The sequence below is a fragment of the Erythrolamprus reginae genome, chromosome Z (genome assembly GCF_031021105.1).
Source record: "Erythrolamprus reginae isolate rEryReg1 chromosome Z, rEryReg1.hap1, whole genome shotgun sequence".
Classification (NCBI taxonomy): Eukaryota; Metazoa; Chordata; class Lepidosauria; order Squamata; family Dipsadidae; genus Erythrolamprus; species Erythrolamprus reginae.
In genome coordinates this window covers 101,184,387-101,202,215 of record NC_091963.1, presented here as the reverse complement: position 1 = coordinate 101,202,215, position 17,829 = coordinate 101,184,387, and the positions used below count along the sequence as shown (strand labels likewise).

The window sequence follows — 17,829 nt, the reverse complement described above, 5'->3', positions numbered from 1 at the left end:
TTATTTTAGGTTGCAATACCACACAGAGATGATACGAAAGCTCACGGAATCAGTGCCTCGATTTCTAAGTTGACACACAGTGCAGACATTCTGTAATGACTACGGCATTTAAGCAAGTAATTTATGAGAGAATCAACTTTGCAACTGAATACAATATTTCTGAACAAAATAGTGTGTTTCCTGCTTTTAGGTGGCTTGCATATGTGTAGGAAACACCATCGCTTGGGAGAGAAAACAAGGGAAATCTTTTTAAATGTTTACTGCAGAGCTACAGCTTTTTAAAAATGTTTTACATTTTCTCTGAATGTCCATCCTATTCAAATCAAATTTAAACATCAAGATACAGTGAGGTGGTCCATGTAGAAACATAGAAACATAGAAGACTGACGGCAGAAAAAGACCTCATGGTCCATCTAGTCTGCCCTTATACTATTTCCTGTATTTTATCTTAGGATGGATATACAGTAATACCTCATGATACGAACTGAATTGGTGCAAGGAGGAGGTTCGTAAGACAAAAGGTTCGTAAGACAAAACATTGTTTCCCATAGGCAACAATGTAAAGTCAATTAATCCGTGCAACCAAAAAAACCCCCGCAAAAAAACAGCTTTCGGCGACTGCCGGGAAGCCGCGCGGCTGTTTTAAAAGGTGACAGCCGGCCTGGGGGGCTTCCCAGCACCCCCCTGAACCCGGGTTCGGGGTTCGGGGGGGTGCTGGCAAGCCCCCCAGGCAGGCTGCGACCTTTTAAAACAGCCGCGCAGCTTCGCAGCTGTCTCCCGAAGCCGAACGCGGAAGTTCGGCTTTAGCGTTCGGCTTCAGGAGACAGCTGCAAAGCGGCGCGGGTGTTTTAAAAGGTCGCAGCCGGCCTGGGGGGCTTGCCAGCAACCTCCCGAACCGAACCTGGGGTTCAGCAAAATTTTGCCTCTTCTTACGAACTTTGTTCGAGTTACGAACCGGCGTTCGGGAGGCTTGTGGGAAGCCCCGCCGCCCGGCTGTCACCTTTTAAAACAGCCGCGCGGCTTCCCAGCAGTCTCCGAACGCCGGTTCATAACTCAAAAAAAGTTCGTAAGAAGAGGCAAAATTTTTCTGAACCCCGGGTTCGTATCACGAGTTGTTCGTAAGACGAGGGGTTCGTATCTTGAGGTACCACTGTATATTTATCCCAGGCATGTTTAAATTCAGTTACTGTGGATTTACCAACCATGTCTGCTGGAAGTTTGTTCCAAGGATCTACTACTCTTTCAGTAAAATAATATTTTCTCATGTTGCCTTTGATCTTTCCCCCAACTAACTTCAGATTTAAATGTTTCGATCATGTCCCCCCTTTTCCTTCTGTCCTCCAGACTATACAGATTGAGTTCATGAAGTCTTTCCTGATACGTTTTATGCTTAACACCTCCCACCATTCTTGTAGCCTGTCTTTGGACTCGTTCAATTTTGTCAATATCTTTTTGTAGGTGAGGTCTCCAGAACTGAACACAGTACTCCAAATGTGGTCTCACCAGCGCTCTATATAAGGGGATCACAATCTCCCTCTTCCTGCTTGTTATACCTCTAGCTATGCAGCCAAGCATCCTACTTGCTTTTCCTACCGCCCAACCACACTGCTCACCCATTTTGAGACTGTCAGAAATCACTACCTAATTTATCTGGTGGTTGCCAGCTGACAAAAATTTGCTGCAACTTGTACACAAGAACATTTAACCTCTCACTTTTTAAACCCAATCCATGTAAGCTTTTAAGGATTTCCAAATATTGTTTATCCATTTCTGACTCAACCTTTTTATCGGGGTTGTCAGTTTAGGATTTTGTAAAGATGTGGTCAGAAGGTAGCCTCAGAATCAACAGGGAGAAAGAAATTACTCATCTCATTAAAAACCCTTGCTTTATTCTACCCTGTTGCGTAATCACTCTTATAATGTCACTGTGGAAACCACTGTTTTGACCATATGCTGCCAAAAAAGATACAGATCTAGTATTTCAGAGCTCAGTTAATCCCCCAGTGGGAGTGGAATGGTGATAAAGATCACATTAAAAAAAAGTTTCCATCTCTTTCTCGCTGTCTCCTGAATTGATCCTGCAGCAAATCCACCCTTACCTTGATGCCCACATTTGTATTATGGATGTCCACCTTGGCCCTCAGATCTTTCCCAACCTTCTTCTGGCCCAAGAAATTCTTCAGGAACCTGATGCTATACTTGAGGTTGTCGCCACACACGCCCCACTGCCAGGCTTTGCGGTTCTCCAAGTCAGGTGAATCATCACAGGTACAGCGCTCCATTCGCCCAGCACTGCATGCTCGAGCAAGGGAATGCGTTAATGCTGCTGAAGATACTGCATAGAGAAATGCTGTTTCCTTGAAACCTAGGAAAACAAAGCCAAGCAGGAATGAGGAGAGCACATCGTAAGAACCAAATAAACCAAAGCTGGAAGTGGGGATGTAGACAATAAGTCCTTGTTCTATTTGCATGTCTCAACAGGCATCTTGTAGACGTACCGAAGTTTTGCTTCTGTATAGGTTTAACCTTTCCCTATAAGAAAGATAAATTTTTAGCTCTTGAAACTAAGTTGTTGCTTTCTCTGCTAGAAAGTTGCTTAATTAAATGCCTGGCAACAAGAGAAGCTGGAAACTTTCTTCATGCCTTTGAGTTAATCTTGATTTCTGACACTACATACTAAGTCCCTACAATTTTCTTGGCAACGTTTTTAAGAAGTGCTTCTCATTCCTTCCTCCTAAGGATAAACCAGAGTGCGTGGCCTAAAGTCATAGTGTTTGTATCTAAGGCTTGGCAACATTAACACTTATGAGAGTAGAAGTCCACAACTCTTAAAGTTGCCAGAGTTGGACACCTGTGATCTATGGAGATGGGAGAATTTAGAGAAATAAAAGAAGCAGTGATAGAAAGTGCTCAGGTGGTAATAGTCCTAGGCTGGAAGGATGCGACAAAAGGACAATACAAAATTGGTATCAGTACATGGTGGATCATATTCAGTTTGAGATTATGGATAAGAGGATGGATTCGGCCAATGAAACTGAGTTGTGGGAACTGATGGGACGATGGGACAAGATGAGAAGACATGTGGTCAGTAGAATTTGAAACCAAGCTATAAAGAATAAATTAAAATTACTCTATGATATGTAAAAAGATATATTGCTCTTGAGTTAAAGTGGTATATAGAAAATACGCCCCCATTTGGTGGAGGAGGGGTATGAATGCTGTCTGGGGGTGTGCACATTGATCACTGAGCACATTGTTTTACATTGTGTGAATGTTTTCTTGTAATAAAAATCAATAAAAATATTTTTTTTAAACAGACACCTGTGGTCTACTATTCTGATTTCCCCACTTCTAGTTTAATACGTTAATCGGTACAACAGACTGACATTTAAGTAGAATCTTGCTATTGATCAATATCTTAAATGAAAGTGAATATTGGAAATGTTTTTCCTTGATTTTTTTGACAAGGCATATTATTTTTATTAGTAGTTTGAATTATTGCTTTGCTGACCTCTTTTTTTAAAAACCATGCCACGTAATCCTATATGCATGTATTCTCAGAAGTATCTCCAATTCCACACAGCTAGATTTATTGCAAAGCAAAGGTATATAGGATTGGAGTCTTGAACTAGTAGCTATTGTGAAAGAGTTTTTAAAAATCACATCCTACTGCTTTGCAAACAACTTTGAACAATGGAAAGTGCTATAAAAGTTTCAATACAAATAAAATGAGCTTGCGTTCCAGCATACTTTTAGGATCAAAGCATACCTGAGTGCAAACATTGGAATATCACATCCTCATATTTAACAACTGACATGAAAAAGAAGTGAGAGGGAATTCCAGGCAGACAACCCCACAGGCTAGTTCCTATAATAATTGCATACAGGAATAAAGAATGCTTTCCTAAAAACATAGAGAATATCATAAGCTAGAGGCAGATAAAAGCCACTGCTGTCCAGCCTACTAAAACTCTAAAAGCCTAGTGCTTATATTTTGAGCCTAGAGAAGAAGTCTTCTTCTTATCTGGATACAACATTGAAAAGGGGGTATCCAAGTTACCGGTAATTAAAAATGGCAACCTGTCAAATTTGTGATTTGTTGACAAGATTAAATTATCTCTCCGGTGAAGCCTTTTTTCCTAGCTACTAATTATGACTAAAGGAATTGGACAGCCAAAAGAGAAAGAAGCAAGGAAGGAGAAACTTTTGGGTTTTGGGGAGGGCTTATAAACCTATTTATTCATTCATTCATTCATTCATTCATTCATTCATTCATTCATTCATTCATTCATTGGATTTGTATGCTGCCCTTCTCAGAGGACTCAGGGCAGCTCACAACATGTCAAAAACAATATACCATATACTTATGTAAAAATCCAATTAATATACTAAAAAACTTTTTAAAACTCTAATAAGATTTAAAATCATTCATTACCATTCACAGAGCAAAACATACTACACTCGTCGGCCAGGAGGCTAGGGTCTAGTGGCCCCAAGCCTGGCAGCATAAATAGATCTTTAAGTTTTACGGAAGGCAAGGAGGGTGCTGGCAGTGTAAATCTCCTGGGAGAGCTGATTCCAGAGGGCTGGGCCCCCCACAGATAAGGCTCTTCCCCTAGGTCCTGCCAAACAACAGGTTCCTATTTACCTCTCTTCAACAGGTTCGTCCTCCCATCAAGGCTGCAGTTCCAACGCTCATTGCGAAACTGGTACTGGCACTCAAGGACTCCGAGCCGGATGGCATCTCGTAAAGTCTCGGCCAGCCCCGGCTCCCGACGACAAAGTCTCTTTTGTTTCTGGGAAAGCCTCAGCAGGTCACATTGCTTCAAATGAGCCTTCCAATGGGCAGGATTTGTTGAAGATCCCAGCAGTGGAAACTGAATCAAGGTTTCTTTTCCAGTCAGGCTAAGAGAAAGAGAAGTAAGATTGGCTTGGGTTGATAAATCAGAGAATGCATTATTGCCACTAACAGATAATCGGTATGATTACTGATTACCAGTATCAGTTACCCATCCCATGTAAACTTAGGACTGAGTTACATGTAGAGAAATGAAGTGGTTGCAGGATTGAGGAGGAGTGGGAGAAGCTGTGGAGCACTTCTACTGAAAACCCCACATCTGAGATAAAGCAAAAGAAACAGAAAAGATCTATGGATTGATAGTGATGCACCTTGGGGGATTCACCTGTAGGAAAGAAAAACAGCTTGGCAAGATTTCAAGTGAGATGAACAGACACATTTAGAGTTTGAACGTATGACTCAATCTATTTTTCCATTAAAACAATTTGTTGCAATATAAGGAATATGAAAAGAACCAAGTGGCTACATCCTAATGGAGATTCTAAACTCTTTAAAAAAACTTCTGAGGCCCAATCTGCAGTTTTGTGGTCAAAATTCAAATATTTTAAAGGAAGATTTGCCTTTGGATCAGGTTTCAGTAAAAGAAAACATGGACAAATGTTGGGATGGACTTTAGAACATTTTTCAGTTATCTAGTGCTTTCTATTAGACAAAGTCTCCAATTATTCCCCATTAGAATGACTGTGGAAGGTGATAGTATTGGCACTACTACTTGTAGAAAAGGGGAAAAAAAGGAAAACTAAAACTAAAGTATATACTGTAGAGGTCTCTCTTTCACAGAGGCATAATTCTGGGAGTTGAAGTTCAGATAATTTAAATCTGCTAAGATTGAGAAACATTGATTTAGATGAATTATCAAAGCTACACTTTGATTTACTTCCACTAAACTAGGTTTAGTCAGAAGAGACCACATTCTTTTACAGGATTTCGGGGTGAGGGGGAAGCTTACACTGGAAGATTTCATATGATTCAAAAAATTCTAAAATTCACACATTTAGCCTAAACTAGAATTAAGTTAATCATTTCAAAGGCTGCCCCTTTGCTATTCTATAACCAGATGTTTAAAATTCTATCTGTAGGTATGTACGCAAACACTTTATATGATATTAGTATTTTCAGAATTTGTCTTCAGAATTTAGATATCACTAGCAAGAACCAATAAAGATAGTTTACTATTGTTTGTTTGTTTGATGAAGGGTTTTGTTTTTGGTTTTTTTTATGTGGCATTTTAATCTATCCTACTAGCCGGGGGTTAACCCTCAATTTAGTTTCCAAATCAACCAAGAGTGACCAGTTGCTGTCACATTAGCTAAATCATATGCATACTACATAAGAACAATAATATAAAATTAGTATAAGAAATATTTGGATGATATCTTTACAAAGTGGAATGGTATTGAAATTATATCATAGTTTCTTTTTATCAGACAGATTTTAAAGTTGAAAGCAAATTATGAATTAAATCTTAAACTGACTTGGATTTTGTAGTCTTACTAAGTTTGGGAAGATAGATCTTTGAATACCAAGGTTCGTTTCTTCACAATACATTTTTCTAACATTCTTTTTTAAATTTTATATAAATGTTTATTGATTAAAATCAAACATAAACATTGTATTTACAAATGTGAGTATAAATTCAAAATGAACAGCATAACAAAAAAAACAAAACAAACAAAATGATAAATACAAAAAATAATATGATTAAAAACAAGAGAGAAATACCCATTCTCTCTTAACTATGTTGTCCTTACTTATATCTTTCTCTATTTTGTGCAGTTTTTCATATCGTTTAGCATAGTTACATTCTTATTTTTGGTGTCTATCTCCTTAATAATGTTATTGCTATTAAATAATATACACTATAATTAATACATCAATACCTTCCACCTTTATATACTAATTATATACTAATATATAATACTAATACGTGTTTATTCACATAACAGCAGCAGCAAGAATCTGCTATGCCCAATTTTGGAAGAAAGAAACCCACCCACCCCATATACAGATCATAAATAAAATATTGGAAATGGCTGAAATGAATAGATTAACAATGAGAATAAAAGAGAAAGAAGATACAGATTCCTACAAAATATGGGACAAATGGTATAACTACTTAGACAAAAAGAAGAAAAATGAATCAACTATATTGCAAAGAGGTGACTTTAAGGAAAATATATAGACATAGAGAAAATTTCTAGCGTTCTTGATACCGTATTTCGTTATGATTCTATCATCGTTCCTCTGTTACCATATATAAATTAATATATTGCAGAAGAAAAGATTATCAAGTCATGGGAATCATTCATATAGGGCCAAGTGCTCATAGCTTAAGTTTAGAAGGAGAGTTATTGCAACAAACTGTCCAATAAAAGACAATGCCCAATAAAATAAATGTGACCATTTTGTTCTTAGAAACAACAAACCTGGATAGTTTTAAAATGTCTTTAGAGCTAGCTACTCTTTCTATATCTCAAACACTTATATCAGAGTTTAGTTGAAAAATCACAGCCAAGAGAACACCATTGAGAATACAACTTATGAGTTGGAGTCATGCTCTAAATCGTGTTACATACTTCTGAGACATTTCCTCCCCATACCCTCTGCCCTTCAATTGCCCCCTTCCCCCCCAAAAAAACTGAAATGCATCCTTAGATTTAATGATTTTGTTGTTATACATGTTTCTTCAACAGTTTTGTTTTAATGGGTAAAACACTTTAGGAGCAGGTGGGTTGATTCTGACTTTTAAAAAGTGAGGAAAGTGTCAAGCATCTTCTCACTCAACCCCATCCTCCAAGGTGGTCTATTAGTAGAAGAAAAAAAGTGACAAAACCTGCCAGGAGGTTCAACATAAGTCCCTTGGGGTTTTTATTTCTTAATTAATCTGCCATCCTGGCCATCATCATCCCAAACTAATCTCTTCCAATACTACTCATGCCCCTGTTGACTATTGCTCTCCGGATTTTGCCTCTGCTGCTTGTATATCCCAGTCCTGGGATTGGGCATTTCCTGGACCTGACCCGAGTTCATTTACAGGACAGGTTGTACATCAGAACCTGTGATCTATCAAGCATGCATACGCCTAGCGCCAGGCAGCCAAAGGGCCTCCAGTCTTGAGAGAGCACGTAAAGGAAGAGATGCTTATCACTTATCAAGGGTGGAATGCTCAAACCCTCTCACCCACTCAGAGGTCTTCTTCCAGCCAATGCACGATGCCAGTTAATGATTAAGGAAGTAAATTTCCAAATAATCAACAGAGAACAAAATGGCCGCAGTTTCATCAAGATACAAGCTGAGTCAATGCAGCACCCACATACCAGCTGAACACTTAGCCTGTTCTAATTTCCTCTGGGTACTTAGAGCTCCAATCAGTTTGGAAGTGAAGTGGAAGGACCCCACATTTCCAAATAATTTGAGGATTAATAATACTACTATACAATATACAGGTTATCTAACTATCAGTTTATAGAATTATTTGGATAATAGTACTTCTCGGATTAGACAAAAACAGCCCCAAATCCCAAGCTATTTGCATTAGCCGAATTTCCAAGAGGTTATGTTCCTAAAGCTTGTTGTAAGTTATGAGAAATATAATTCAAAGTAATTATAGGGAATAGGGACAATTGATTTAGACGTCAATTACTGGTTGCTACATTAAATATTTGTACAACTTTGTGTTGTGCATGAGTTGCACCCATTGGTGAAATCTACTTACCTTCCCTACTGGTTCGGAAGTGCACATTTTGCGCATGCATGCAAAGTTTGCTCATACATGCACCACCATTGCATGTGCTTTTTCACCTTCTTCACATGTGCAGAAGGCTTTGCGCATGCACAGAGGGTTTTAAAAAAGAAAACGGCAAAATCCAGGCAGATGGCCCGAGCCTCGCACTGCTGCCATTACTTGTTCTCTGAACCACTGGCAGCCCCTGCTACCAGTATGCCCAAACTGGGCTGAACTGGTAGCATTTCATGCCTGGTTGCACCCTTTCCTGCACCATGAGTTTCTATTCATTTTCACTCATGCCCTGGTTACTTCCAGAATGGATTACTATTATGCACTCTACCTGGAGCTGCCCTTGAAGAACAACTGGAAGATATAGCTTCTGAATGTAATTGCATGGGCAGTTATATGAGACTCTTGAATGGCACATCTTTTATCTGTGCTCCACAAACTACATTGGTTGCTTGTTTTCTTCCAAGTAGAATTCAAGCTGCTGTGGTCCATCTGTCCTATAAGGTCCTGCCCCAGATCCAGACTGTCAAAAAGATCTTCCTGGTGGGTCCCAAGAGGTAACTTTATTTTCTACAGTAGCTTCCACCCTCAGTGATGGTGAACCCTTTTTCCCTCAAGTGCCAAAAGAGCATGCATGCGCATTATCGCACATGTGCGAGTACCCACACCCGTAATTCAATGCCTGGGGAGGGTGAAAACAGCTTCTTCCACCCACGGAGGCCCTCTGGAGGCTGGAAACTGCCTGTTTCCCAACTTCTGGTGTGCCCAGTAGGCTCGTGTTTTGCCCTTCCAGGCTCGAAAGACTTCCTTAGTCTTTGGAGCCTGGGAAAAAAATGCCCTCTCCCACCCCACACCGAGTCTCTTTGGAAGCCAGAAATGCTTTCCCAGAGCCTCTGTGTGAGCCAAAAATCAACTGGGCAGCACACACACACACGTTGGAACTGAGCTATGGCAACGGCTCGCATACCAGCAGATATGGCTCTGTGTTTCACCTGTGGCACCCTTGCCATAGGTTCACCATCATTGCCCTAGAATAACCTTGTTCCCTCTGAACTAAGGTTAGCCTTATCTAGGTTAGCCTGTGGAAAGATTTGGAATTGTGGTTCTTCCATTACCTTGGGATTATATAGTGAGCATTCAAAGCAGGGGTGACATCCAGCAGGTTCTGACAGGTTCTGGAGAACTGGTAGCAGAAATTTTAAATAGTTCAGAGAATTGGTAGTGGAAATTTTGAGTAACTTGGAGAACCAGCAAATAGCAGCTCTGGCTGGCCCTAGAGTGGGATCAGAATGGGACGTTTGCAGAATCCTCCTAGGAATGCAGGGTGGGGGTGGGAATTGAGATTTTGTAGTATCCTTCCCCTACCATGCCCACTGAGCCACACCCACAGAACCGGTAGTAAAAAAAAATGGATTTCACCACCGCTGCAAAATGACTTAATGGGGCTAAATGATGGTTTTCCTTCTGTTCTCCTTAGGTCCTTTGATGTTTTATTTTTGGTTATTTTCGTCTGATCCTGTTTATATTCTGATACGGTTTAATTGTTATTTCTTCCTGTAATCTGGGAAGAGTCACTTTTTGACATGGGCAGCTATGTAGATTTGCCACACAAACAAAATATGGATCCCTTAAACAGCAATGTCACTCTACAGTGACAGCATGGCAAAGATTGGGACCAAAAGAGGACAAAGATTGAAATATAATTGTAGAGACATAATTAAACAAATTTGGATAATATTAAAATGAATGTTTTCAGCGCAAAACACTAAAAATAGTTGCCATGGCACTACTTTTTGAAAATATTAGAAATCACTGTTTAATAGAACATTGGTTCTAGTTGGCCTATCTCAGTTGCATTTCATGAAAAAGGACATACATATACATTTACGGGGCCCTCAAATACATAAATTCTGTCCATCGGGTCCTGTATTTTAAGTCTAGATTCCAATGCCATGTCCCAAATTTCTTACTCTAAAAATGCTCTCTAGCTATCTGCAGAATCTTTTCATCAATAGCTATCTGCAGTATTTGCTATGTATCTTCCTCTGTTGGGTGACCTGTTCGTATATGGCTCAGAGGCTTTAGCTGCTGTTTCTGGGACCAATTCTTACAGTTCCAGATATATTGAACCACTACAGTGATCCCTCGATTTGCGCGTTCTCGATTAGCGCGAAACGCTGCAACGCGGTTTTTCAAAAAATATTAATTAAAAAAATAAAATATTAAAAAATAAAAAATAAGTCCACGCTAGTTCTCTCTCTCTTTCTCTCCCTGTTGCCGGCGTGGTATATGAGAGAGAAAGAGAGAGGCAGAGGTCGGGCGCATTACCGGGAGGTGGAGGCGGCGTGGGGACGCTGGGTGCCGGGGACTCCGAGGAGGGGGTGGACGTCTGTTCCCTGAATGGAGACCGCCGGCCGCTCAATCGGGCCGGCAGGGAACAGAATGGAGCCTTCCGCGGCGGGGCTGGTAAGGGGGGGAGCCGAGGGGGGAGCCGAGCCCAGCCCCGTGGCATTCGCTTTCCTCCCGCCGGCAGCCGACTGATCGTGGGCTCCTTCGCAACCTCGGAGAGCTTCCTGGTTTTCGTGAGCTTTCATGCCCAGGAAGCTCTCCGAGGTTGCGAAGGAGCCCAGGATCACTCGGCTGCGGGTGGCAGGAAAGCGAATGTCACGGGGCTGGGCTCGGCTCCCCCAGCCCCGCCGCGGAACGCTCCATTCTGTTCCCTGCCGGCCCGATTGAGCGGCCGGCGGTCTCCATTCAGGGAACAGAATGGAGCCTTCCGCGGCGGGGCTGGGGGAGCCGAGCCCAGCCCCGTGACATTCGCTTTCCTGCCACCCGCAGCCGAGTGATCCTGGGCTCCTTCGCAACCTCGGAGAGCTTCCTGGGCATGAAAGCTCACGAAAACCAGGAAGCTCTCTGAGGTTGCGAAGGAGCCCAGGATCACTCGGCTGCGGGTGGCAGGAAAGCGAATGTCACGGGGCTGGGCTCGGCTCCCCCAGCCCCGCCGCGGAAGGCTCCATTCTGTTCCCTGAATGGAGACCGCCGGCCGCTCAATCGGGCCGGCAGGGAACAGAATGGAGCGTTCCGCGGCGGGGCTGGGGGAGCCGAGCCCAGCCCCGTGACATTCGCTTTCCTGCCACCCGCAGCCGAGTGATCCTGGGCTCCTTCGCAACCTCGGAGAGCTTCCTGGGCATGAAAGCTCACGAAAACCAGGAAGCTCTCTGAGGTTGCGAAGGAGCCCAGGATCACTCGGCTGCGGGTGGCAGGAAAGCGAATGTCACGGGGCTGGGCTCGGCTCCCCCAGCCCCGCCGCGGAAGGCTCCATTCTGTTCCCTGAATGGAGACCGCCGGCCGCTCAATCGGGCCGGCAGGGAACAGAATGGAGCGTTCCGCGGCGGGGCTGGGGGAGCCGAGCCCAGCCCCGTGGCATTCGCTTTCCTCCCGCCGGCAGCCGACTGATCGTGGGCTCCTTCGCAACCTCGGAGAGCTTCCTGGTTTTCGTGAGCTTTCATGCCCTGGAAGCTCTCCGAGATTGCGAAGGAGCCCACGATCAGTCTCGGCTGCGGGTGGGAGGAAGGCGAATCCCCCGTGGGCTCCGTTACATCTTCCGCTGCCAGCCAGGCCATGCTGGCGGCAGCGGAACAATCGCTGGCTGTCAACTTTTCTTTTTAAAACTGGGTAGGAGCTGACTTGCCTCCCCAGTGCTAAAAAGAAAAGTTGACAGCCAGCGCTGCGAAACCGCCGAAACCGGAAGGGGCGAGGTGGGGGAGAACGGGAGGCTCAGCATTCCGTCAGCCGCAGCGCTGGCTGTCAACTTTTCTTTTTAAAACTGGGCAGGAGCTGACTTGCCTCCCCAGTGCTAAAAAGAAAAGTTGACAGCCAGCGCTGCGACTGACGGAATGCTGAGCCTCCCGTTCTCCCCCACCTCGCCCCTTCCGGTTTCGGCGTTCGGCAACGGAGTCCGGCGCTGGGGCCATGCGGGGCCGCTCATCCAGGGGGGCGTGGACTGGCAAGCGGCAAGCGGCAAGTGATCTGGCGGGAAGACCAAGGGAAGGTTCCTTCAGCCGCCCAACACCTGATCCGCTCCGCAGCGCGGCAGCAGCGAGGAGCCGAAGATGGGGTTTCCCCTTTGCCTTTACCCCATCTTCGGCTCCTCGCTGCTTCCGCGCTGCGGAGCAGATCAGCTGTTGGGCGGCTGAAGGAATCTTCCCTTGGTCTTCCCCGCCGCCCACACGCAAACTCCACCATCTGCGCATGTGCGGCCATGAAAAAAATGGCGCACATGCGCAGATGGTGGTTTTACTTCCGCATCCAGTATAACGCGGAAATCGGTTAGCGCGGGAGGTCTTGGAACGTAACCCCCGCGCTAACCGAGAGATCACTGTACTCCCTTCATCCTCAAGCAGCACTATTCCACAGAACACATCAGGTTCATTCTGGTTTAGCATCTTATGGGAAACTGCTGCCTAAAGATGAAAGGAATTGTAGTTCAACATAGGTAGGCTGGACCAAGAATCAACTTCTCGTGATAACTAACATATTTATTGAGATTGGTTATAATAATAGAATCTTGCAAATATGCTTATCCTCTTCCTATAACAATTAAAGTGAATAAGGGAGCACTCCCCAGTTCACTGAGATATTTATGTAGGCTGTTTCTTGTATATTTAAAATAATTTTCATTTATCCTCACTCTAGTGACAGATCTTGCATATCTGTCAAGGTAATCTTCTTTACCCTCTAAATCATCACCCATGTCAGCCTTGATTCCTGCCCACTATATGTCCAGAAAACTCAGAGTGAAGATTATAGAACAAAGCGCTTCTCTGCGGTCAACTCCTCCAGATCATCTAACAAGTCCTATAACACAACCATGCACTGAGATCAGAACATCTGGGCTGAAAGCAAGCCCTCTCCCAATTGCAGCCTCCACCCAGCAATGTTTACAGGGCTAAAGAGAAGTTGTCCACCAGAGGATGAGGAGTGTGATAAAGTTACATCCTCCCCCAAAGAAGACCTGAGGAGCAAAACAGCAATCAATGGTTGTTGGGGAAGTTGGCAGAGGCCCTGAGGGCTTCAATTCCATTGTGTGGTCAATCCCCTTGCCCTTTCAGACAATCCAATTGGATAGAGAAGAAAGGGGAAACTGAAAATGGCACTGATGCTAATGACCAAGCAATGGACAGTTTCTGGAACACCAGGAGGAGAGAATGACTCCTTTCTCCATTGATTCTGCTTGTCCACAGCAGTTCCTATTGGAGCTCAGCACAACCAGACAACAACTTTTTAAGGCAAAGTGATTTTTACAGGTAATATTATTACTCACAAAGAGCCTAACCCTCCTTGAATCTACAGGTTTTCTCCTAAAACTATCAATATGGCTAATGTTGACAAAGAGCATCAACAGGTCAGTTCATTAGCTTTCAGGAACAGAAAGTAATATCTAGAAATTCCAGCATTTATATGTGGCTGGTCCCTTCATTGGAACAAATAAACAAACAGGAAACTCGCTCAAAATATGCAACAGTTCCCAAGAACTGTAGTAAAATGTTTTATCAACTAAAGGAACACAGCTGTTGCAAGATTGTGGTTCCCTTAAGTTGCTTAAGCAACCAAATCCACCTAAAGCAATCATCAATATTTGCTTTGCATTAAGGAAGTGATAGCTTCAAGAAAAAGAATATTACCTCTTGCTTGGGTATGAGCATGCATTTTCTGAAGGGAGAAAAAGCTGACTAAGATCTCATTCTGAAATGCAGGCAGAGAGAGAGAGAGAGATAGCATACCCAAGGTGAGAGATGCTATGACAGGGGTCTTCTAAATCAAGACACTTCAGTATGTTATAATTCTTGGAATTCCCAACCAATATTTCAAAGTGTGAAGTCCCAACACATTTGGAAAATACTAAAAGAATAACTGGCTGCTGGCTGGGGAATTCTCAGAATTGAAATCCACAGATCTTTAAACTGCCAAGATTTGAAACCACTAATGCAGAGAGTACGTATGGTAAACTGCTATAAGTTTTAACTAGGATTACAATGATAATCTCTTGGGAGAAGAGTAGTTACCTCTATAAAACTTTGCATGATAATGCTTGTATCCTTCACTCAGATCCAGAGTTAATCTTAAATCACTCATCAATATCCATAGAATGTATATAAATTGCTAGTGATTTCAAATAGTGTACATTGAAATACTGCTTCCTGGTCTTGGATTCCAACAGTATGATTTGTATACTCTTGGGCGCAGAATACAAAATTGAACACAGCATCTCAAGCCTGCCACAAAATCACTTAAGGAGTCTTAGTAGATCTTTGCTGTAAGGAAAAATATATACACAAGTTCAAAAACATGTTATTATTCCCATCTTTCTCCAGAACAACAACTCAAATTTCAAAATCCCCATTCTGAACTTTTAGAATTAAAGACTCTATTTTTTAAAAAATCATCAAAATGTTAAAGAGTATATGTATTGGTTTCTGGAATCTAAATAATGAAGAGGAGGAATAACTATTAAGAAAGATTCCTGGAGTGCTTTAGTCTAGAAATAGGGATTGACATAGACATAGAGATTGCCAAAATGGAGAAGGATAAAATTAAATTAGATTAAATTAAATTAAAATTAAGAATTTAAATGAACAAAAACATGGGTTATATCATGAGCTGCTCTCAAATTTATGATTTGCAAACTGAACTCTGCTTCCTGGTTTACTAATATATATATATTTTAAAAAATCACTTGCATTGTTGTAACTAAGTAGTGAAGCACAGTTAGACAATGAAAAAAAATGCCTATGTTTTGGAAAATGAAGGGTTGAGGTTTGAAAAATAAAACTGTACATGGATACGTAATGTCAGGTATTATACAAGAATCTTACAGATTAATATATTTCCCTTGCTCATCAAAAGAAATTTGATGTATACAATATTTTACTGATGTATCTTCTGAGAACTTTTGAAATAATATAATACAATTTTAATCCTTCATAAATTGTTCTCAATAATTAAAAGAGTGTTTATCTTTAGGTAAGCATTTGTATGACTGCAGTCTTCAGCCAGAATGCAAGTTTTTATGCAAATACAATCTCTTGAAATTCAAATCTTAAGAGAATTTCAAATACCTGCATCATAAGGCACAAACATCTGCATCCTCACACTCCTTACAATAAGGTGCAATTTATGTGTAATCCCAAACTCTTGAGATTGTATTATGTCATGGGCTGTATTTTTAATGGAGAATAAAAAGTGTCCAGAATGTACCCATAGATGCCGATTTAAACATGTTTAGGGATCCTCTGAAATTATAAGGAGTTCTAACTAGTCAGGAGCTGCCTCGATCATTTCAATGGAACTGAGCATGGCTGAGATATGCCACCTTGTAAAAGACACCAATCGCAAGACTTCTGGTCCTCCCTTCCTGTGCTGGAATTCCTAGCAAATACACATGTAGGTCAACCCAAATGATCAACTTCACGAGGGACCAAATTGGCCCTTATTTCAGTCAGCCCCCTACAGCAAAACTTCCAAAGCCCGGAGGGCATGGGAAGAGTTTTCTGCACAACTTGGGTGGGGTGGGGTGGGCAATTAAAAGCTGCCTCCCCGACGTAGAATGAAATGCAGAACCTATCAGAATCTTTAAAGGTTAAGAATAAGATCCATGGGTAAGCATAACTATATTGCGAAATTAATATGAAATACACTACTCTTTACTTATCCCACCCCCACCCCATAAGCTTGCAATGTTTACGTGGTTCGATCTGGCCCCGTGTCTTTTATAAAGCCTGGTCCGTTTTCGATCGGCTACGCTCTTCAGTCTACCCAATGCAATCTGCTCGAGCTTTGAGCTTGGCGATGGATCTGTTGCAAAAAGAACATTTAAAGTCAGAAGGGTAAGGGGAGGAGAAGGCGAGAAGGATCACCTCCAGCAAGTCTATCTGATGCCATCTCCTGTCAGGTTGCCCCGTCAGCTGAGCTGAGTTCGTCATGTATTCGCAGAATAGCTATAAAACCGGCATTGCGCCTGGCTAGCAAATAAGATACGGCAACTTTCTTCAAAGCGTAAATCGCTGAAGAGACAGAACGGTATAATCACAGACAGATTATAGAATTGCAGCTATGTATCCAACCATTCGTACTGAATTGTTTGACGGAAGAAAACGAAAGGGAAAGAGATAAGGAGAGAGGGATATGTACCATTTAAAATCAACAGGACATAAGGGGACAGGACAACTTTAGGTGTGTCCAGGGTCGGGTCGGAAGTCAGTTGAACAACTATTAAGGCGGCTTAGCTTCGCCATCTGAAAGCAAAGGGTTAGGCTTAGAGAGCAAAAAAGAAAGGAAGGAAAGAAGGAAGGAAGGATGGATGGAGAGAGAGAGAGAGATTATTTTGGGGAAAACGAGGAAAGATTGTGGAAGAAAAGCAGGAGGGGAGGAGATCCAATCAAAGGCAAAGAAAGAAACGGGAATTGCTCAGAATAAGAAGAGAGACGGGGTGGGTGGGAGGAAGACCAAGAAAGAAAATAGAAAAGCAATACAAAACCAAATTCGTATAAAACGGAAATTAAAAGAAAGGAGGGGGAACACCTATACAGAAAAGGTGTAATCTAAACTTAAGGGAAGAGACTCCCACGTCCGAGGCCGTGCCAAAAGGAGAAAACGCCGCTGACCCGAAATAGGCGTCCACTTGCAGGAGCAGCAGGCAGTAAGTGGCGGCTGTGGCGACTAAAGAAGCGCGCAGAGGCAACAGCGCGATCTCCCCCGGCGGTAGGCGCATGGTGCCAGCTTCTGCTGCTGCGTCGCGATTCGCCGCTTCCCTGGCTCGGCATGGCGCTGCGCTCTTAGCGCCCGGCGCTCCCGCATCACTTTAAAAAGGCACCTGGGCGGGCGAGGGACGCCCTCTCTCGGTCCCGCCTCCGAGCTGGAGGGCGAGGGCAAAGGGCCGCTGGAGGTGCGGCTCGCCTCAGGGGATGAGAGGTGCGCGGATCCCTCGTGGAACCTCGGGCCGGTTCCAACAATCGTCCTGGCCCTTGACCGCAGTTGGGCTCAGAGGATGACTGTCAAACTGCACTCCAGGAGCAGACAAGAAATGGGATGCACCCTCGGGAGTATTTCCGCCACCAGGCTACCTACCGCCTTATAAGGAATAGCAGGCTGGTTGTGTTGTTTTTAGTTTGTAAAACGGTCTTGTCGCTCCTCGCGTGGGAAACAGAAACGGTCGTCGCCCCGCAGCACAGAGAGC

The 17,829-nt window shown here is 43.0% G+C and overlaps 1 protein-coding gene across 1 annotated transcript in view; it reads right to left on the bottom strand.

Annotated features, from left to right (window-relative positions):
- Nucleotides 1-17,445, bottom strand: part of WNT9B (Wnt family member 9B) — a 30,631-nt gene extending 13,186 nt beyond the window's left edge. The window contains exons 1-3 of the mRNA XM_070766820.1: nucleotides 17,258-17,445; nucleotides 4,649-4,905; nucleotides 2,100-2,365 (exon numbers count right to left, since the gene is read on the bottom strand). Coding sequence (XP_070622921.1) covers nucleotides 2,100-2,365; nucleotides 4,649-4,905; nucleotides 17,258-17,364 — 630 coding nt within the window. The 5' untranslated portion in view covers nucleotides 17,365-17,445. The remainder of the gene's footprint in view (nucleotides 1-2,099; nucleotides 2,366-4,648; nucleotides 4,906-17,257) is intronic.
- Nucleotides 17,446-17,829: the final 384 nt, after the last annotated feature.